This window comes from Geotrypetes seraphini, chromosome 8 (genome assembly GCF_902459505.1).
Source record: "Geotrypetes seraphini chromosome 8, aGeoSer1.1, whole genome shotgun sequence".
Classification (NCBI taxonomy): Eukaryota; Metazoa; Chordata; class Amphibia; order Gymnophiona; family Dermophiidae; genus Geotrypetes; species Geotrypetes seraphini.
In genome coordinates, this window is record NC_047091.1 from 81,581,534 (window position 1) to 81,603,613 (window position 22,080).

Sequence of the window (22,080 nt, forward strand, 5' to 3'; positions counted from 1 at the left end):
ACAGTGGATGGAAGGAATTGAATGAGAAGATGAGGAAAGCAGAAACCAGACAACAAAGGTAGAAAAAAAAATTCTATTTCTTTTCTTTTTTTTGCTTTAGGATAAAGTAGTATATTAGTTGTGTTGATAAAAATTTTAAACAAAGCCCTGCCAGCTGAACATCTCTTTCTCTAGTTCAGCAGCCAGAACTTTGATTTATAAGGAAGGAATAAGCTAAATACTGCAGTACTGAGGCTTGGATGGATGCTGCGGGGACAGTATTTGCGAGGATGTGCAGGGACAGTGGTCATGGGGATGGGGCAGGGACAGTCGTTGCAGGGACAAGGCGGGGATGGGGCGGTGACAAATTTTTTTCCCTGTGATATTCTCTTCTATGTATATCTCACTCAGGAGTGGTTAGAGAAGCTGCCTTAGCCCCCTGAGATTGTGAGTTCAATTCCCACTACAGTTCCTTGTGAGTCTGGGTAAGTCACGTAACACTTCATTGGCCCAGGTACAAAATAAATACCTGTTTAAAATATGCATTGTTTTTCCTATATTGATGTCCCATTTATTTATTCAATTTTTTACCCTGTCCTCCCAAAGGAGTTCAGAACAGGTTACAAATCAGGTACAGTACTCAAGCATTTTCCCTATCTGACCCTGGGGTGGTGGAGGATTAATTACAGTCCTGATTCACTAAAGTATCTCACCACGTGAGTCATCTTAATTGCTTCGGTCAGTTGATCACTGTGATCTGTCTGTTCCATCTGTGTGGGACTTAAGGCTTTCATCATCTAGGAATAGTGTCTTTCATTGTATCGGTCCCAGGGAATGGAATAACCTTCCAAAATATATCCGCCAACAGCAAAATTTACAGAATTTTAAGAAAGTACTGAAAAGACACTTGTTCTGTAAGATGAAATATGGGGGCTGAGATTGACTGAGGGAGGAGGAGTGGTGACTCTTGAGTGCAGAGTGCTGGCCATGGATGTATTTGATGGTCTGGTCTGTTTTATTGACCATAATGATGTTTGTCGGTGAGGCGACATATATGCTATATGCAATTTTATATTTTGATATGTTAGGGTTCGGCCAGTTTTCTTGGCTATAATGATGTTCATCATTGAAGGGACGTGTATGTTACATGTAATTTGACTTTCTGTATGTAAATGTGCAATTTGTTTTATAGTGAGTTTATTTAAGTGATCTGTATGTTAAATGTACTTCTTATTTTGTAAGTAAAGTGTAACTCATTTGCATGCAAACTTGATAGTGAATCAATCACTGTTTGAAAATCGGCCAGAGAATTGGCCAACAGCAATTGAGTTGCTATCTTTAGTGAATCTGGGCCTAAGTGTCTTGACCAGGGTCAAAAGGAGCGGCAGGGGATATGAACCCACAATCTCAGGCTGCTGAGGCTGTAGCTCTAATTACTATGTCTTACTCTCCTCTGACTAATAGTAGCATAGATAGGAAATTTGACACAAGCTTAGAATTGAAGAAAAGATGAAGAACACAGAGCCAAAGATGACATTGGAAGATGACACTGGAATCCCTACACATATACAACAGGCAGTTGGTTTGGGGGATCTGATGTTTCAGAACCTGTGTGCATAGGGTTACCATATGGCTTCAGAAAAAGGAGGATGGATAGCAAAGTTGCTTACCTGTAACAGATGTTCTCCATAGACAGCAGGGGAATGCAGCCACACTTGTTGGTGAAGTCCGTTGATTGAGCCTGTGTGCCAGTGATCTTCCCTAGATTGGTAAGCTTTGAGCTTACTGGGCATGTGCAGGAGTCCCTACATCTACAGCCCCTCCTCTGAGCCTGCCAGTTTTGTCTCTAGCAAGTAAAGGAATGAGATGAGTGGATGGAGGGTGGGCTGCCTGTTGGGGGTATGCAGGCTGACCGCCGCCCGGGATCTCTCCCTGCCTGCCCCCTGGTGAAGCTACCGCCGCAGATTCCTCTCTGCCACCTGAAATGCTCCATCCCCTCCCGCCCACCGCCATGTTCCATCCATCCCCTGCAAATCTGTGCACGGACGGGCCAGGTACATGCAGTGACTGTACTTGGCTAGCCAGCAAGCCTTCCCCCTGATGTCAATTCTGACGTTGGAGAGAAGGTTCTGGACCAGCAAATTGCCTGGAACCTTTTTGCCATCAGAATTGATGTTGGGGGTAAGGCCTGCAGGCCAGCTGCGTGCAGTCGCTGCATGTGCCAGGCCCTTGCGGCGGCGGCAGGGAATGGATGGATGGAGCATGTCGGTGGCAGCAGCAGGGGAGGAATGGAGCGTGTTAGGTGGCAGTAGAGGAGGCGGCGGGGGGGATGAAGCATGTCGAGTGGTAGGGAGGGATTGGCAGCAGCTTCAGCTGGGGGCAGGCAGGCTTTTGCGTGGGTTGGCTTTGGGGGAGGGAGGAAGGAGGTGGGACAAAGGCTGGAAGGCAGTGAGGGGGAGGGGGCACAAACTCAACAGAGGAAGAAGGGGGGCATGAATATTGAACACAGAATAGAGAGAGGAAGGGGCACTAACTTGGGACATACAGTAGGTGGGGAGGGAATAGAAAGGGAGAATTGTTGAGCAAGAGTGTGAGGAAGATATGGTGCACATGGGGAAAGGAAAATTGAGCATGTAGAGAGATTATGATTATTGAGAGCTTCTATACCGTTACTAATGACTGGGGAGTCAAGTCAGAGCAATCTATATGAGCCTCTGCAAAGGTACTACACTACATGAGCTTCTGTAGCGATGTTACCATAAGGAGTTGTGAGGCGTTACAATGCATGGGCTCTATACTGAAATACACAGAGCTCTGTGGTAGTATTACAGAGTTATTAATACTGGCATAGTTATGCCAATAATTCATCATCCTACTTATATGCACATGTTTATACCAAATTAGTTGACCTATGTATGTACACATGTAATACTAGGTTTACTATTGCCGCTAAATACACTTTTACACACCTCTTAAGGAGGTTGGCCATTTCAGCTAAACATAATCTATTTACATGCATCCCTGAAAGATCTGGTTTCCCCTCTCTGTCAACTTCATAGTTTCAGTTGAAGTAGTTTGAGAAAAGGATAGTCTTTATTCCTTTCTTGAATTTTCCAGTACTTCTCTAACTTTAATTCCTTCGGTAGGGCATTCCACCACATCGGTGCCATTACCGAGAACATTCTTGCCCTTGTGTTGGTGGAGAGGAGTGAGGTAGAGATGCATGGGGAATAGAAGGATGAAAAGGAGAAATGTTAGATATGGTGGTGGAGAGGGACCAGAGGGACAGATTGAAGGGGATGTAAGGGGGAGGAATGTTGGACATTGTGATAGACAGAGAGATGTGGCATGGTGTTGGAGAGGGGTGATAGGAGAAATGGGCATGGGGCTGGTGGGGTAGTGGTGAAAAATGCTGCACATGATCTGGGGGATGAGAGAGGATGAACAGTTGGACTCATGGTGGGACAGAGAGAGATGTTGGTTGGGGAATGGAATGAGGTCCGGAAGAGAGGAAGCATGCAGGAGGCAGAAATAAAGAAATATTGGATGCACAGTCAGAAGGAAGTGCAATCAGACACTCATGAAATTACCAGACAAAGGTAGGAAAAATGATTTTATTTTCCAATTTAGTGATCTAAATGTCAATTTGAGAATTTATATCTGGTGTCTATATTTTGCACTACATTTGTCTATTTTTCTATAGTTGTTATGGAGGTAACATTGCATATTTTAAAGTCATCTGCCTTGACCTCTTTGAAAACCCCCAAATATAAATGATAATTAACCTTTTCTTTGCGTATAGTGTGCTTTGTGGTTTTTTTTATTTTGTGGTTACCATTATGTATTAATAAGATTGTGTGTATATGAAAAATGGATGGAAGAAATTGCATTACAATTAGTACTATTATTATGGGGGTGGAGTCAGGGGCAGAGTTTGGGTGGGTTTTTGGCAGAGTTTGGGTGGGTCTGGGGTGGAGCTTGGGCATGGAGTACTTGGTTGATATTTGTTAGACTTAGGGGGGTACTTGGCTTGAAAAGGTTGAGAAACACTCTTCTAGATAAGGGTGAATCTGCAATCCCATCTTCCTCTGATGAGCTGCCACTACCACAATCACCCTTGGTGATGGTCCTAAGCGCTGTCGCCAACCCAAAGGGCAGGGCTGAAAACTGGTAATACTGCTCCAGAACATGAAACCACAGAAACTTGCGGTGAGCTGGAAATACGGAAATGTGTACGAATGTAGGGACACCATTCTACCATTCTGAAACAGGGCGAAATCGGCACACTGATTTCACCACCCCTGTGAAAGAATTATGATCCCCTGGGAAAGAATTATTAATTATCCCCATTCCCTTTCCCTTCTTGCCATGCAGCCATTCTAAGTAAAGGAAAAATACTAGCATCTTGACACAAGACTGCAATTTGTCACATATTAATCTGACACAAGTTTAACCTTATCCCTTATATAGGCAGCAATCAGACTCTGCCTACGTGCAGGCCCTGAGCTTAAGACTAATTAAGATAGCTTAAGGAGTATCTATAAAAATAAAACGCTAAGCTCACATGCGCACTCTTAACGCCATGTTGCCTGATCTGTAGTTCCGTGGCCGGCAGAGTGCGCTTACCACGCATCTCTCTGTCTCGCAGTTGGCTTGCTGGCTCCGGCCAGACAAAGTTCATTTTTTTTGTTCAAAGTCCCTGCCTCCTCTATCGAACCTCACCAGAGTTGGAGAAGACTTCCGACTCTGGCGGGGATCGAGAGAGGAGATGCAGCATCGGCTTTGAACTATAAAATGAACTTTGGCTGGCCAGAGCTGGCAAGCCCGCTGCGAAACAGAGACATGGTTCCCTTACTGCCTCCCCCCTTCCCTTCCCGTGGTTCCAACTACAAACCTGCCGATTCCAGCAGCTTGTGCAGCACTCTACACACGCTGCTTCAGGGCCTTCTACTGCCCTGATTTGCTCTGCTGCGTCTCTGATGATGTCATTAGGGACGTGCCAGAGTAAATCAGGGCAGTAGAAGGTCCCGAAGCAGCGTGTGTAGAGTGCTGCACACGCTTCTGGAATTGTCAGGTTTGTCGGGACCGCGGGAAGGGAAGGGGGGGGGCAGTAAGGGAGCCGGCCAGACTGCGGGAAGAGAAAGGGGAGGTAGGGGAAACGCTGCTGCTGCACAGGGAAGTGGTGTGGGGGGAGGGAAATGGAGAGGTAGGGAATGCTGCTGCTGTGGCTGCTTCACAGGGAAGTGAGGGGAGAGAAATGCTGCTGCATAGGAGGCAGGGAGAGAGACAGATAGATAGAAAGAAAGACAGACAGCGGGAGGAAGGGAGACAGAAAGAAAAGAAGAAAGACACAGGGGCAGGGAGAGACACAGAAAGACAGATAGACAAAGGGGGCCAGAGAGAGAGACAGACAGAAAGAAAGACAGCAGGAGGGAAAGAGAGAGACAGACAGACATACATATATTCTAGCACCCGTTAATATAACGGGCTAAAATACTAGTGCATTATAACCTTTGGACTGTCACATGCTTATCTTATTTGAGCAGTCCTTATTAGGAAAGGACACCAGCTGACAGGTCTTGAGGATGTGCAAAGACTCAGGCCCTGGCCACGTGTTAATCAGGCCCTTGTCTAAGTGCTGAGTTGGAGGATGATCAGGAAGTAAAGGGAGGGTAATCACGAGGTAAAAAGCATGTACTTACCTTTGTATCCATCGATGTAAAACCATGTACCTTTGTACCCACCAATCATGAGATGTGTAAACGAGGGAGTTACTATGATGTCATTAGCTTAGAAGCATAATAAATAGGGACTTGGAGTTAGTCCTTGCTAGCTCCTCCTCTCGATTCTAAGACTGCGTGTGTGTGTTTCCTTTGTGGCACCTCCATAAGATCCAAGGAGGCCAGAAATTCCCCCAGAGCCACTGCTGCAATGACTGACTGCACAGTCTCCATTTGGAAGCAGGGAATCCTGAGAGCCGCATTCAAGTGCTGAAGATCCAGCCTTTCTTTGGCACAATATAGTATACAGAGTATCTGCTTGAGCCCGAGAGGTCACATGACACCGATTCTCTAGCTTGAATATCCAGAAATTGCTGAACAGTAGCCTAGACTCTAAGCGCTTTGTCCGGTCATCCAGACAGAGAATCCACGAACAAATCTGATAGAGGCTGGGCAAATTCCAGTTTGTATCATGATCGAATAATGTCCAAGACCTACTGTTCTGCTATATTACGCATCCAGGCAGGCAGAAACTCCGAAAGCTGGCCCCCTATCCGCACAAGGGCATTCGGCATCCTGGCGTCATTGTGTCTTTCTGGACTGGTGTGCAGGACGAGCGACAGAAGGTTGGGAATGCCTATAGCCTGCATACTGACCACGGAAGCTCTGGGAAAATCTCTGTGATATGGAATGTGCATACTGTTTGGAGCATCTGGAGTCCTGAAAATTACAATGTCCAGAACCCCTGGAGGAGCTGGGTCTACTATCAGGCAGGATCTGTGGCGACGGTCCAATACCTAAACCATGAGGACATCCAGGCATTTGCCAAACAATAACTGCCCCTTAAAAGACAGCCTTGCTAAGGTTGCCTTGGAAGTGGAATCACCAGCACACTGCTTAACCCAGAGCACTCAGCAAGCCGAAATGGAGTATACTGACACTTTTCCCAGCCCTTTCAACAGGCAATAAAAGGCATCCACTATAAAATCTATTCAGCCATCAGCAGTTGAGGAGGCTCCACCGCATCAGTCTCTAGCATGCGTAGCTGAGACAGGTGCGTGCAACAAAAGACATCGCCACAGCAGCTTTGATGCCCAAATTAGCTGTTTCAAAAAGTTTCCTGAGGACAACAGCCACATGGCAGTCCTGCATATCTTTCAACACAACTCAACCATCACTGGGAAGAGAGGTACACTTAGTCACTTGTGCCACCAAGTAATCCACCTTGGGCTGCCCCAAAAGCTGCTGACACTCCTGCGCCAGTGGATACAAGCAGAACATAGCTCTAGTACTCTTCAAAGTACCTTCTAGAGAGTCAAACTGCTCAGAGACCATAAAACTCATTTCTGGATGCTAGGTAATGGTCGCAGAGTGCGAGCGCCTTCTACAAAGCCAGGGGAAAGAAGAAGTTGGTGGAGCCGGCTGAGTCAGTAAGTTCAAGTCCTGCAAAGGTTCAGTGGGAAGATAAGGCAGAGCTGCAAACTTAATTAAGCGCAGGACAGTAGGATCATCACACAAGCCCGGACCCCCTGATCCGGGAAGAGCTGCACTGTCAAACAATGGATCAGAGGTCAGAATCAGCACTCGGATCCCCGAAATCATGAGCTGGATCAGGTGGAGGCAAGGACATGCCCGAAGGCACCACACCACCCAAAACGTCCTGGGGGCAAAGGAGACTGCTCAGAAAATGCTTTTTCCTTTTTTTAAAAAAAACTCTTTGACTACAAAACCTCATGATTTTAGAGAAGGTATCCGGCTCCTGGGACATAGGCTCACCCTTAGATGAGTTAAATTTGCGTGTCTTAGGCTGTGGAGGGTTTGCAGCCAGGCTGACCAAAGAACCAGTTGTGCCGAGCCCCAAAAGTGATGGAGGCTGCCCCGCCGGACTGGCTGAACATCTGATTACCTGTAGGAGGAAAGCTTAGCCGGTCACTATAGCCCCCCCAGCTGCACCATGCAACACATGGCACAAGGAAGGAAGCTCTAAAAGTGCTAAATTTGCGCAATCCTGGCATGAATTCATAAGAAGACCCCAAGGACTTCATTCCAGCAGTTTTCCAGGCAAAAATCAAAGTTTTGAAGAAGCAGGGAGAAGAAGAAAAAAAGATTGCTAAAAATCCAAGATGGCTGCCGGCACCAAATTCATGCCAAAAATGTGATTTTTTTTTTCACACTTCCCAAAGTCCAAAAATGGCTCAGAAAATCCCACTTTTTAAACTTTCCCCGACGTCTCTCACAAGCTGTCAGTTCCTTGAACTCATTGTGAGTGACCTGATACACTGGACTCCACGTGCCACAGCTCTTTCTCAGTAGCTGTAGAAGAATTCACTGCCACAATGCTCCCATCTGGTCCTATAGCTTTGTTCACCTTCAATTTTTCAAGTTGTTCATAAACACTTTCTTCTGTGAACGGTGAGGTACCCAACCAATTCTCAGATGCAGCTTTTCTAACCAATTGCAGTCCCTCTCCAGGTTTTTCTTCCAGGAACACCGAACAGAAGTATTTATTTAGCACATTAATTTTTCCCTCATCACTCTCCACATAGTGGTTCATACCTTCTTTCAGTTTCGGAATTTCATTTTTTGTCTTCCTCCTTTCACTAATATACCTGAAAAAAATTTTGTCTTCCTTTTTTATATTACTAGCTATTTGCTCTTCCACCAGATGAATTTCTCTCTTGACTTCTTTCAGTTTCATCCAATATTCCTTTCTGTACTCTTCTTGGTTTTAAAAAATATTTCACGAACACAATTTCTTTTGCCTTTATTTTTTCCACCACTAGTTTGGCAGAAACCAGTTTTTTTTTCAGATTCCCCCCAGATTTTGCTCATAGGCTGTTAACAGCCTTCCTGCGCCATGTGCTCTGAAGGTGCTGCAGCCTGCCTCATCTCTAACGTGTAGCTGAATCTGCCAATCCTTAATCAGCCAATCCTCCTAATGCCGAGTTCTTTGGGATGCTAGTTGGACCAAAGTTGGACTGATCCACAACCCCTGTGGAATTGCACGCATAAACGTGTGTGTGTGTGTGTGGGGGGGGGGGGGAATTGCATCCGGCGCGCTGAAGAGCCCACTGCAGATGCCTAACAGCCTGCACTCAAGCCCTGCAAATCAGTAGGTGAGCTAAGCAACAAGGGATACTGACCCCAAGCTCCACAAAATTTTCTGCAGGCTGGCCACACAGATCCTCAAGGTATTAACCTGCCGACTGCAGAACCAAGCCTGCTTCTTCTCAAGGCAAACAAACAAAAATGGGGCAAGAACCCCTCTAAAAAGTCGAGAGTAGAGTGATAATATGGATGACAAAAACAATATGATATAATCACTCAATTGTAGATGATCACTTGCTTCTGAATTGTATACAACTGTTAGTTAATTTATATGCTCAGAGAAATGGAGGTGATAACGGACACGGTATGAGGAGGCAGTTAAACAAGCCGATATGTTTGAAGTAATTTGTAGGTTTGAGTTTTACTGCGCCCACACGCTTTGAATTCTTGCAAACTCTTTCGGTTCCCTGAGGCAGGAACGAAACGTGTCACGTCGGAACCCGCAAGCTAAAGATAAGTTTGCTGTTTCAGACCAATAACATAATGTTTATTATTTTTGCAACAATGTAGCTCTTAGCACCAATGCAAACATTCATAATAGTGACAAGCTTCACAACTAGTTTTCTGAATTATGCCATGATTGGGCGGTGAGGTGGTAGTGTTGGGGTTTCCCTTCTATCACCTCCATTTCTCTGAGCATATAAATTCACTAACAGTTTTATACAATTTAGAAGCAAGTGATCATCTACGATTGAGTGATTATATCATATTGTTTTTGTCTTCTCAAGGCAGGCAGAGCTTTCTCCCACACTGAGGAGTTCTGATGCACCAAAAGATGAGAAAAACACCAAAATTAATAAATATACAAAGATCAGAAAGACACCTTCCAGCTTACATGCAAAAGGAAAAAAAAAATTGAAGGGGGCAGTAGAACCCTCTGAAGGAGGTGAAAATCTGGAGTGGATCCCTTCTGCATGGCACAGAGAACATAACAATTGCCACTGCTAGGTCAGACCAGTGGTCCATCGCGCCCAACAGTCCGCTCACGTGGCGGCCCCCAGGTCATAGACCAGTGCCCTAACCAAGACTTGGGGAGAATACACTACTGCTATTTATCGACCCAAGATTCCAGGTGTGCTACGAGACGCCGGGTAGGAGAGGAGGCGCCAGCTGATTGCCTATGGACATGTCTCTCGCAGCCAACTGGAGTCAACTGGCAGTGCCTCTCTTCTTCCCTTCCAGCACCCCTCACTGGCGGCTCAGGGCCCTAACTGGAGAGCCTTAACGCATGTTGGGGTGACATCATCACATCGATGTCCGCGCACTTGCATCTAGTGTGTTATGGTTTTGCAATTTGTGAGACACTGCCATACTGTACAGAATGACATACTTATTGCACTAGAAATGGAGTATGAACAATTAGCAAAAAATGTTTAAACTTTGACAAATAAACTTGCAGAATTCCACAGAGAGTAAACAGTTCTCAGATCACTCATCACAGCACATCTAGCCATATATTGTGTAGCAAGTTTATTCATATTTACTGAAACCCCAACTGACTGGAGGTGTCTGGGTTTGAAAACCCTTGATCTGAAAGAAAATCTTAATATTTCCGACTCTAGCTTTTGCTACTTTAGCATAATTACAGTGACTCATCTCAAATCAATCCTCAGGGATACACAACCAATCAGGTTTTTTTCAGGATACCCACAATGAATATGCATAATATAAATTTTAAAGCACTACCTCCATTGGATGCAAATCAATCTCATGTATATTCGTTGTGGATATCCTGAGGAAAAAAAATCAAACTGGGCTGGTGCATAGTTCTTTGCCGGAACTACCACGATTTTCATCCAGATCAGCCGTGCTTTTTTTTTTTTTTTAACTTACCTCCCGGCGCATTACAGTAGTGTAGTTCTACTTCTATTGTGTATAAAACTAAGATAAAACTATGCACCGGGAGAGGATCACGTTTAGCAGCTGGACGCAGATTTATCATAAAGGCGTAAACACTTTCAACCTTAACTCATTCTCCGGTTTAAAGTAGAGCAAAACAAAATGGAGGTCAATTTACACCCACACACACATCCGCCTATTTCATCCAATTGAAAAATGAAAGGCAAGTCTGCTGCTAGGCAGATTAAGCAACTACCTCCCCCAGAAACTGCCGAGACTTCTTGAAATAGTAATTCCAAACACAAACGTCCGTACGCACAGAAGAGGCGGGTATTCTAAGCTGTCATTTAAAAAAAAAAAAAAAAAGGACTAGAACCAATTGGAAAATTCGTTGGTCAGCGGCCCGCCCAGTCACTACTTAGCCAATGAAAAAAATCAGAATCCAGGGACTAACAGAGCCAATGGTAGGACTGGCTGCTGGGCAGATTACGTCGGTGGACGGCGAGCCACAGGGCTGCTGGGTACGGAACTATAACGGCCATCGTGGGTGGTTTAACGGCAGCGGCGCGCGCGAACCTTCCCCGCCCCTCCAGCATTTGTAAGTTTCGCGCGTGCGCGCGCCCGCACGCGTTGAGGGGGAACCGGCGGTGGCTATGAGCGCGCTGGACGCCCGGAAGCTAAAGGTAGCCGACCTGCGGGCCGAGCTCCAGCGTCGGGGCCTAGACTGCCGCGGGCTGAAGGCCGAGTTGACGCAGCGGCTGCAGGAAGCATTGGACGCTGAATTGTTAGCGGGAGATTCTGGCGAGGAGAAGAAGACGGGACTAGGTGGAGAGCCGATGGACGACGAGAATCACAGCACGGCGGGGGATGAGGATGACGGGGAGCCGGCGCTTCGTCTAGAGGGGGAAGGCCAGAAGCTGGAGCAGATCGCAGTAGAAGCTCTGAAAACAGAAAAGGGCACAGAGGACAGGAAATCAGAGCGGGCCGCAGGGGAGTGTGAGCCAAGTGGAGAGAAGGGAGAGGGGAAACCAAAGGACCGGACGCAATCCTCTGCCAAGCTCAAGGCTCGTCTGACACGACCCCTGGGGCAACGTGATCCGGGCGTGAATGGTGGGCAGGAAACGGAGAACCGGCCCAGAGAGGAGGGGCACAGTGAGGAAGAGGAAGATGCAGAGGAGGCGACTTCCATGGAGGAGCAGAGCACCGGGGAGAAAGGTATGAATCCCTAGCACTACACCAGTTCCCTAACTGCACCCCCCCTCCCACAAAAAAAAAAAAAAGTTAAAATTTTACTTATTTTTGTAGTTTATCTACATTGCTAGAACTAAATTAAGGTTCTATTTGTTCATCTTTTTTTCGCTAGGCTATAACTGAATCCATGCACTCCTAATGATAACCACTGCAGGCCATAATAACCCCCCCAAAAAAACCCCCAAACAAACCATCTCAGTAGTTATGAAAATTTTAAGATTATTTTCCTGACATTCTCTTGGGTATGCCTTTGCTTATCATGTGCATATTAACATATTCCTTTGATAGTTCAATGACTGGTGCTCACTTGTGATTTTCTACTTCACATTAGCAAACAATGACAAATCAGAGGAAGTGAGTTCAGATGGACAGCAAAGAGGGGTAAAGAGACCACGTGAAGAGCAAGGCCGGACATATCATGAGTTTAAGGAGGAGGCCTACTACAGTAGGTAAGGAAAACTCAACTAGCATATCATTGAGGGGCAGGAGAAATGTTTCAGTGGTCCTAAGTTTTGCAGCATGCCCAGTGTCCCGCAAACTTTCTGAAGCTGTGGCTGGAGGGTATCTGAAAATGCGCAGATGTTGATGCGATGATGGCACGTGTGACATCTTGACGTATGCACAGAGCTTGTTATTTCTGTGTTGGAGGAGAGGTGAGGCGCATGCACCTCTGACTGCCTACAGGATGTGCCTCTTGTGGTGGGAGGCACGTCCTGTAAGCAGTTAGACGGTGCTGACGGCACACCAGAAATTGCGCCACAGCACACAGTTTGCAATACACTGCCCTAGCCCAAGTAGCTTGCACCAGCATCAGAGCCCAGGTGTTCTTATTGGTCTTATTCTTTTATGTAGATTTTATTTAAAGTAATTTAAAAATGTTTATTCGATTCATAAGTATGTTTGTCATTGGCATGCTCTTCTGTAATTCTATGCTCATTTCTGTTCTAGAAATTCAGGTTAGAGAGCATTATTGACTCTTGGTTTAATTTCTGAGTGTGCATGTACTTAATTTTCTTGTGTTTTTTCAGGTCCAAGTCTCCAGCTTTAGTGGATGAGGAGAAGGATGAGGTGGATGATTCGCTTGTTGTCCTGGACACATGTGGGTGACATCAGGTTTCATGAATGTCAAAATTTGAGGAAGGGAAATGAGATAGGAAATCCCATGATCAGTCTAGAATTTGTTTTGGTTATGTTTTTTTTGTTGGTTTTTTTTTGGGGGGGAGCATGGGAATCTCTTCTCTACAACCAGTGCTTTCCTTTTAGATACTGTTGTTATGGGTTAGGTTATTTTTTTCTTGACATACAGTCATTACTGCATTGCAAGCCAAATTAGTTCACAAATTAAATTACAAAAAAAAGTAAAAAAGAAATACAATATTTGGTAAAATAAATACAGCACATCAGGAAGAGGGGGGAGGGAGAACATGAGGTACTCATAACTTTGTGCATCTTCTATCTTAAACCCAAGAGTACATGGGATTCAAAGTTTGTCTCAAGCTCAGTTTCCTGCAGGCACTCTTACTGTAGTATGTTTTTGTTTTTAGATACTTGTGATCTCCACTTCAGAATGCATAAGGACCGATATGGAGGACAGCCTCTCTTTGCTGAAAAATTTCCAGCACTCTGGTCTGGGGCACGAAGCACACATGGCGTGACAAAGGGCAGAATCTGCTTTGAGGCCAAGGTGGGCATGTTTGAGCATAAATTTACACCAGTATAAAATAATTACTGCTTAAAATTGGTTTTGGTACACGGACTATTGGAGCCATCTACCAGCTGTTCTTTGCATGAATACATACATACTGCTCCAAACCAGAAAGCAGTGTCAGATGGCCAGGGGAGACTCAAACTTCTTGTACAATCCCTCTAGTCTGAACGGTAGGTTATCAATCCCTTCCAGCCATGAACTGTAGGGAACTCAAACCAAAGTCTGGCCCCCTCCTCCTGTGGTCATCTCCTGGGACACTCCCCTTGAAGATCAGATTCATTTCTTACAGCTATTCTGTAGGGCTTAGCTCTTCTGCTCTTGTTTTATTTTCTTAACTTTTATTGTATTAATTTAATATTTGACATGGGTCTTGCCCTGGTGCTGCAGATTCAGCCTGTGGGGACATCCTTTCGGAAGGAGATTGCAGAGCTTTGTGAAAAAGTCTGCACCTGGGGGGTTCCCTGCCACTGCAGTAAGCCCCCTGGACAGCCTGCATGTCAAATCGGGGCTCCGGGATCGGGAGCTGACTCACCCCGGGTTTGTCAGCGAAGGGGTAGAGCACAAGCTGCACAATTCGTGGAGGTGCAGTTGGGACTGGACTGCGTACCTTCCCTGATTCTTCTGGAGGTTCTCGTAGTCACTGACTGGGGTGACCGGGCTGGTAAGGCAGTCAGAAGATTGGATTTATCAGCTTTCCGAGGTAATTATCTCCTTGCATGCTTGTTTAAGCTTGCCTGCCATTCTTTTCTGTGACAGCATAGAGCTTTGTGAGTAGCTTATGCATGCTGGTTTGGTGATTTTGGGGGTCCTAAAAAGGGGTTTTTGGGTGGTTTCCATGCATCCCCTAACCCCCCCACCCTACACCTCTAAAAATGCAAAATCACCGTTTTCCCAGGTTCCCTGTGTTTTTTCCAGGCTGTTTTAGGGTGAAGTCGGCACCCGCGGTGGCCATCTTGGATTTTCTTAAAACTTTTCAAAAGTATATATTTTTTTTTTCACTTAGGAGCTTCATTTTTGCTCCAAATGTCACAGATGGCCTCCTCAGGACCTGATGGTATGGATTGATGTCTCGTTGATGGCAGATGGCTGTTGAATTTGCAGCCGGTTTCCACGGCCTGCAAGGAGGGAGAGGGGTGCATGGTTTTGGTGCCTTTCACCTCTGGTGCGGTCCTCCTTGGTCTTACTGCTACCAGCGCCGTGAAGTTCGTGCCTGGTGACCCTAAAAAGGATGCGGACGGTGCTCCGACGAAATGCAAGCTCAGTTCCAGGGAAATGCATCATAACTCTTAGGGGCGCTTGAAATTAGATGCGCATAGAGAGCCGCAGAAGATATTTTTCCCCCAATTTTTTGGGAGGATTCTTCTCAGGCATATTACCGATACTCCGGATTTGGTCCGGATTCTTTTCAGAGGTCCAGGATTTCCGGGTGGGTCCCCTGCACTGCGCTCAAGCCATAATGAGGTTTTTCCACATGGCATTGGCATTTTCTTCGCGTTTCTTTCCGCTAACGATAGTTTCGGCAGTGTCTCAGGCCAATAAATGCACTTTACTGCCCTCTGATGGAAGTATAGTCCTGAGAGATTTTCAGGACAGGCGGGTAGATTTTCAGGACAGGCGGGTGGATTTTCTCCTTAAGCGCCTCTTTGCTCTGGCAGTGGCCGGAGTCACAGTGACATGTCCTTGGTTAGAGCAGAATGTTCATGCTCCGCCAATATCCTACTTCTGCAGTTATCCAGATTTTGGAATTCTGGATATCCGGAGTAGTCTAGCTCAGTGGTTCCCAACCCTGTCCTGGAGGACCACTAGCTAGTCAGGTTTTTGGGATAGCCGTAATGAATATGCATGAGAGAGATCTGCATATAATGGAGGAGACAGGCATGCAAATCTGCTCCATGCATATTCATTAGGGTTGGGAACCACTGGTCTAGCTGGCGGTTGCCGTATGCGACATCATGATGGTCTTTGCCAAGCTGGGATTTTTTCTGTCTGGCAGAAGAATGTTTTGGATTCTAAAGTGGTCTGAGGATTCTTTCTCCAAGCCTGTCCTGAGCATATTGCCCTTTATGGGGTTTTCTTGTCAGGTTAGGGTCTTGTTGTCCTCATGGCCAGTATGCAGGACCATAAGCCTAGGGTCATTCCGGGCATTAAGCCCCGCCCCGCCTGGGCAACAGGATGTCTTCATTTTCATCCCTTCAGATGCCTTCTCTAGTATGCTGGGCCTAAGCTCTCAGGTTCAAGATTTGGAGCTGCTTCTAGACCTTGTTTCGGAGGTCCCAACCATCAGTAGTACTTAAACAGGCGTCCTCCTGTCCCCGCTAAAAAGCAGTTCTGACGCCAGACCTTCAGTACCTCTCCCTCGGGTCGGCAGGCACCTCTCGGCCTTCCTGACAAGACGGTGATCTCAGCCTGGGGAGGGGGATCCTAGAGGCCTCACTTTGGAATTTTGCCGAACTCCGTTGGATTTTTTTCTGGCTTCGCCCACAGGGCGACCTAAAACAGCGCTACAGGTGCAGGACACTATTCTCAGGTTGTTGGATCTGGCGGCGATAGAGCCTGTCCCAGAGGATGACTTGGGCTTGACTCGTTCAACTTTATTGTTCCAAAGAAAGGCTCCAATGCTTGGAGATCATTCTGAATTGAAAAGCAGTGAATGCTTGCCTGCGAGTTCCATGTTTCCGGATGGAAACGGTACGCTCAAATGTGGCGCCAGGGGAATTCTTGGCTTCCTTGGATCTCACGGAAGTATACCTCCCCATCCCCATTTTCAAGTGCACAGGAGGCTTTTGCACTCCATGTATTGGGACAACATTTCCAGTTTGCAGCTCCTTAGACATCGTATATCTTGACTTCAGCAAGGCTTTTGACAGTGTCCCATACCGCAGACTGCTGAACAAGATGGAATCGATGGGGTTAGGAGTAACACTAACTGCATGGGTTAAAGATTGGCTAAGTGGCAGACTTCAGAAGGTGATGGATAACGGTACCCTCTCCAAAACGTCTGAAATAACCAGCGGAGTGCCGCAGGGCTCAGTCCTGGGTCCACTCCTCTTCAACATATTCATTAGGGATCTGACTCAAGGGCTTCAAGGTAAGGTAACCTTATTCGCTGATGATGCCAAACTATGCAATATCATAAACGGCTACAATCTGCAGAATACTATGGAACAGGACCTCCGTACTTTAGAAAGTTGGTCCTCTGTCTGGCAGCTGGGCTTCAACGCCAAGAAATGTAAGGTCATGCATCTTGGAAATGGAAATCCATGCAGAACTTACACCTTGAATGGAGAAACTTTGACCAAGACTACAGCAGAACAAGACTTGGGAGTGATCATCAGTGCAGACATGAAGGCTTCATCTAAGGCACGGCAGATGATGGGTTGTATCAAGAGAAGTTTCGTCAACAGGAAGCCTGAGGTCATGATGCCATTATACAGAGCCATGGTGAGACCTCATCTAGAATACTGTGTGCAATTTTGGAGGCCACATTACCGTAAAGATGTGCTCAGAATTGAGTCGGTTCAGCGGATGGCCACCAGGATGGTCTCGGGGCTAAAGGGTCTCTCGTACGAAGAGAGACTGAACAAATTGCAGCTCTATACTCTCGAGGAGCGTAGGGAGAGGGGAGACATGATTGAGACATTTAAGTACATCACGGGACGGGTCGAGGTGGAAGATGATATCTTTCTTCTCAAAGGACCCTCGAACACAAGAGGACATCCGCTCAAACTCAGGGGAGGGAAGTTTCGTGGAGACGTCAGGAAGTACTACTTCACGGAACGAGTGATAGAGCATTGGAACAAGCTTCCAGTACAGGTGATCGAGGCCCGCAGTATCCCAGACTTCAAGAATAAATGGGATACCTATGTGGGATCACTGCGAGAGTCATACCAATGAATAGGGTCGCTAGGATATAGACTTAATAGAGCAGGTCAGTAGAGTTAAGGGGGCCAGTAGACTTAAAAGGGGGTCAATGGTATGGGCAGAGTTGATGGGCTGTAGCCCTTATCTGCCGTCATCTTTCTATGTTTCTATGTTTACTGTTCGGTCTGGCTTCTGCGCCCAGAACCTTCATCAAGTTCAAGGTGGTGGTAGCTGTGCACCTTCACTCTCGGGGTGTCCTGTTCCATCTGTACCTGGACGACTGGCTGACCAGAGCCCCCTCACTGACAGAGAGATGCAGGGCAGTGCAACAGGTAGTTCCGCTGCTGGAGTGTAGTGGCTGGGTGATCAACCTGAAGAAGAGCCACCTAGAGCCGACGCAAGATTTTGGAGTACCTGGGAGTCTGGTTTCACGCGGCCAGGATCCAGGTGTTCTTCCTGGACCCCAGGAATATCAAGATCCGGAAATCCATTCAGGACGTGTTAGCGTTTCTGGCTCCTACAGCCTGGCAATAGTGGCAGGTCCTGGGTCTCATGGTAGCATCAATAGATGTGGTTCCAAGGGCAGGATCAAGGCTCGATCACCTTCAGCAGTCCCTGCTATCTCGGTGGAATCCACAACGGGATTCTCTGACCTTACCGCTGCCTTGGACAGCGGTAGCCCACCGCATCATGCAGTGGTGGTTAATTCCGGTGACTCTGGACAGAGGGCTTCCTCTGAGGGTCTTGGATTGGTTGACTCGTTCCACAGATGTGATTTTCTCGGGGGGGGGGGGCAGTCTGCAGGTCTGCCCTGGTACAGGGCCAATGGTCCACCTCGGAGAGCAGGTAGTCGATCAATCGCCTGGAACTGCGGGCGATCTGTTTGGCCCTGTTGTTCTTTCGGAAGCGTCTCCATTGTCGAGCTGTGCGAGTGTTTGCGGACAATGCGACGGTAGTAGCCTCTCAGCTGACAGTGAGGCACTAAGAGTCCACCTCTGAGCCTGGAAGCTCAGATGCTCTTTTACTGAGCGGAAAAGCTCTGGTGACCCTGTCCGCCGATCACATGGCGGACGTTCAAGCAGACTTTCTCAGTCAGCAGATCCTGGATCTGGGAGAATGGTCCTTGTCCAGGTGAGCGTTCGTGTTCAGAGTCCAGCAGTAGGGCCGTCTAACTTTCGACCTGATAGCGTCTGCCAGGAACAGGAAGGCGGACAGGTTCTTCAGCCGCAGACAAGAGGTCAGAAGCAAAGGGTTGGATGCCCTGGTTCAACCTTGGCCACGGGGAGGCCTTCTCTATGTCTTCCCCCGTTGGCCATGATAGGGCGTGTTCTGTGCCGTGTGGCTTCTCGCGTGAGCCAGGTGATTGCGGAGGCCGTGGTACGCTGACCTGGTTTGGCTGAGCATAGACATGGGTCTGTGACTCCCCTGCCATCCGCGTCTTCTCACTCAAGGTCCCATAGTGCTCCAAGTTCCGAACAGCTTTGGTCTTACGGCTTGGCTCTTGAGCGAGTGGCATTGACAGCCAGGGGCTATTCGACCGTGGTCATCGCTACGTTACTACAAAGTAACAAAAGTCCACTGTGGTGGCCTATGTGAAGGCCTGGAGGTGTTTTCAGGCTTGGTGTGAACGGGCTCAAGTGGATCCCTCGGCTCCTTCAGTGGCACAGGTCCTGGACTTCTTGCAAGCTGGCATTAGGAAGGGATTTGTGGTTTCTTCTTTTTGTGTTCAGATTGCGGACCGTTCGTGCTTAGATTCCACTTCGCTCAGGGGTTCACTGGTGTCCCACCCGTATGTTGTCCGCTTCTTGTGGGGGGCGGGTCGGCTGCGCCCTCCACTGAGGCTGTCTTGTCCAACGTGGAATCTGAACTTGGTTCTCCACTCGCTGACTTGCCTGCCCTATGAGCCCCTGGATCAGGTCTCTGCAAGATCTCACCACGAAGCCTGTATGTCTTATAGCGGTCACTTCTGCGCATAGGGTCTCGGAGATTTAGGCACTTTCGTGCAGAGATCCTTTTCTACAAATCCATGGATTCTACAGTCATCTTGAGGATGGTGCCTTTCTTTCTCCCAAAGGTGGTTTCAGCCTTCCATGCGAATCATGAAGTTCGGCTGCCTGCTTTTGTTCCATTGGGCTCCAAGTCCAAGGACAGGATTTTGCAGTCTCCTTCTGAGATACTTGGTAGCCACTAATTACTTCAGTTGCAACCATCTAAAACTTTGTGATTTATCAAGACCAAATTTATGTTGCAACTGTGAAAACTCAAGCAGCCACTAGATATAACATCATCTAGAACAGTGTTCTTCAACCTTTTTACACCCGTGGACCGGCAGAAATAAAAGAATTATTTTGTGGACCGGCAAACTACTAGGACTAAAATTTAAAAACCCCGTTTACGCCCCATCTCCGCGAGCTCGATCCCCGCAAACCATCTGATCCCATCTGCACAAGCCGCAATTATGATTTTATATTGAACGTATTTTATTAAAGTATAAAAAGAAACAATATCCTGAACAATTGTGATTTTATAAATACAAATATACAGAGCACGGACCAACAAAACCCCTGTCTCCCCTCCCCTTCACATATATCCCCTCTACTATCAAGAAAACTGAACAAGCCAAGTTATTATAGAATTCTACATAGAAATATCATGCTAACAGAATACTGCAGTCCCCAGTTATGTCTCTAGCAGGATATATAATTCAAATCTGATATATTCTAATGACAAAATAGAAATAAAATTATTTTTTTCTACCTTTTGTTGTCTCTGGTTTCTGCTTTCATCTTCTTTTCACTCTTTTCCTTCCAGCATCTGCCCGTTCCATCCAATGTCTGCCCTCTCCCCCTTCCATATGTATCTGACTTCTTTCTATGCTCCTCTTCCTTGTCCATCCTCCTCTCTCCTTTTTACATAATTCATTCCAGCTTCACTGCCTTCTTCATTTTTATCTCTCCTACACCAGATCTAGCATCTTTATCCCTCTCTCATTTCTCTGCTGACCCCCTTTCCAGCATCAATGTCTCTCTACTTTCTCATTCCTCTCTCTCCCCTTTCTCTCATCTGATCTCTCCATTCCACCCTGACCCCCTTCCCCTCCTGTAATCTCCCTGCCAGCTGTTTCCTTCCTTTTTTTCTTTCTCCCTACCCTCCTTCCTTTTTTTCCTTCTCCCTTCCCTCCTCCCTCTATCCAACATTAACTCTCTTCCCATCCCTTTCCCTTCTCCCTTCCCTCCTCCCTCTATCCAACAGTAACTCTCTTCCCATCCCTTTCCCTCCTCCCCTCCCAGCAGCATCTCTCCTTCTTCTCCCTTCCCTCCTCCCTCTATCCAACATTAACTCTCTTCCCATACCTTTCCCTCCTCCCCTCCCAGCAGCATCTCTCCTTCTATAACTCCCTTCAAGTCCAGTAACAGATCTCCCTTTTCCAGACCTTCCCAGCCTCCTACAGTGGCTTCCTCCCCTTCCAGCAGCTCTCGGTACTTGCCTGCAGGAAGTTGCCGTTAAATCACTTCCCTGGCAAATTGGAGAGCTGATGGGAGGGGAGACAGCCACTGTGAAGGCTCCCCAGGATCTTGTTCGCACACGCTGACCATCTCCCTCCACCTGCACCTGAATTTGCAGCTCTCTCCGGTCTAATCGCAACTTCCCCGCGGCCCTCTTCAGCAACTCGGCAGGGGTGGCGATCAAGACACGCTGCCGACGTCGGGACCTTCACTCTCTGAGTCCCGCCTATTTTGTTTCAACTTCCTGTTTCCGAACAGGCGAGACTCAGAGAGGGAAAGCCCCGACGTTGGCAGCCTATCTTGATCGCCTGAGGCTGGGAGAAACATTAGTCGGGAGGAACCGTAGTCGGCAGGAAATTTAACTGCCGACTTGATCTCGCCAGCCCTGCGCGGACCGGCAGAAATTTTCTGCGGATCGGCACCGGTCCGCGGACCGGCGGTTGAAGAACTGTGATCTAGAATATGTATGCCTGCCATCACCCAATGCTTCCAGATGATCTTAAATCCGCCAATTTGAATCTTGGAGTTAAGCCATATAGTTTGATTTGTTGATTTATGTAATGGAATAGGTGTAAGATTATTCACAAATCTTAAGGTTTTCCATGTATCTACTAATATTTTGTTTTCTTTATATATTTGAGGCATCTCGATGCTAAGAACATGGTTTAGTCGCAGAGGAAACATGAGTCGCCATTCCAACCATATCCAATCTGGAATATTTTCAATGGGCTCTGGGTGGACCCAATACATACCTTGGCACATAATATAGGCTTGATGATACCTATAGAAATTTGGAAAATTTACCCCACCCTCCGCAATTGGCTTTTCCAAAGACACTAAAGCAATTCTGGCAATTTTACTCAGCCAAATAAATTTTGTTAGAATACTATTTAATTTTTTATAAAAAGACCCCTGAAAAAAACTAGTATCATACCCATTTGGCAACAAACCACAGGCAATATCAATATAAATTGTTACTTTATAAATCAGCGTCTTATCCTCAATCTCTCTTCCCCATTTCCCTTCAGCATCTTCTCTCCACTTCTCCTGCCCATTTCCCTTTAGCGCCTTCTCCCCATTCTCCACTTCTCTTGCCCATTTCCCTTCA

At 46.8% G+C, this 22,080-nt stretch overlaps 1 protein-coding gene across 1 annotated transcript in view; it reads left to right on the plus strand.

The window, feature by feature from the left end:
* The first annotated feature begins 11,101 nt into the window (after positions 1-11,101).
* HNRNPUL2 (heterogeneous nuclear ribonucleoprotein U like 2) overlaps positions 11,102-22,080 on the plus strand; it is a 72,850-nt gene continuing 61,871 nt past the window's right edge. Inside the window, exons 1-4 of the mRNA XM_033954593.1 lie at positions 11,102-11,861; positions 12,229-12,346; positions 12,926-12,996; positions 13,442-13,581. Coding sequence (XP_033810484.1) covers positions 11,300-11,861; positions 12,229-12,346; positions 12,926-12,996; positions 13,442-13,581 — 891 coding nt within the window. The 5' untranslated portion in view covers positions 11,102-11,299. The remainder of the gene's footprint in view (positions 11,862-12,228; positions 12,347-12,925; positions 12,997-13,441; positions 13,582-22,080) is intronic.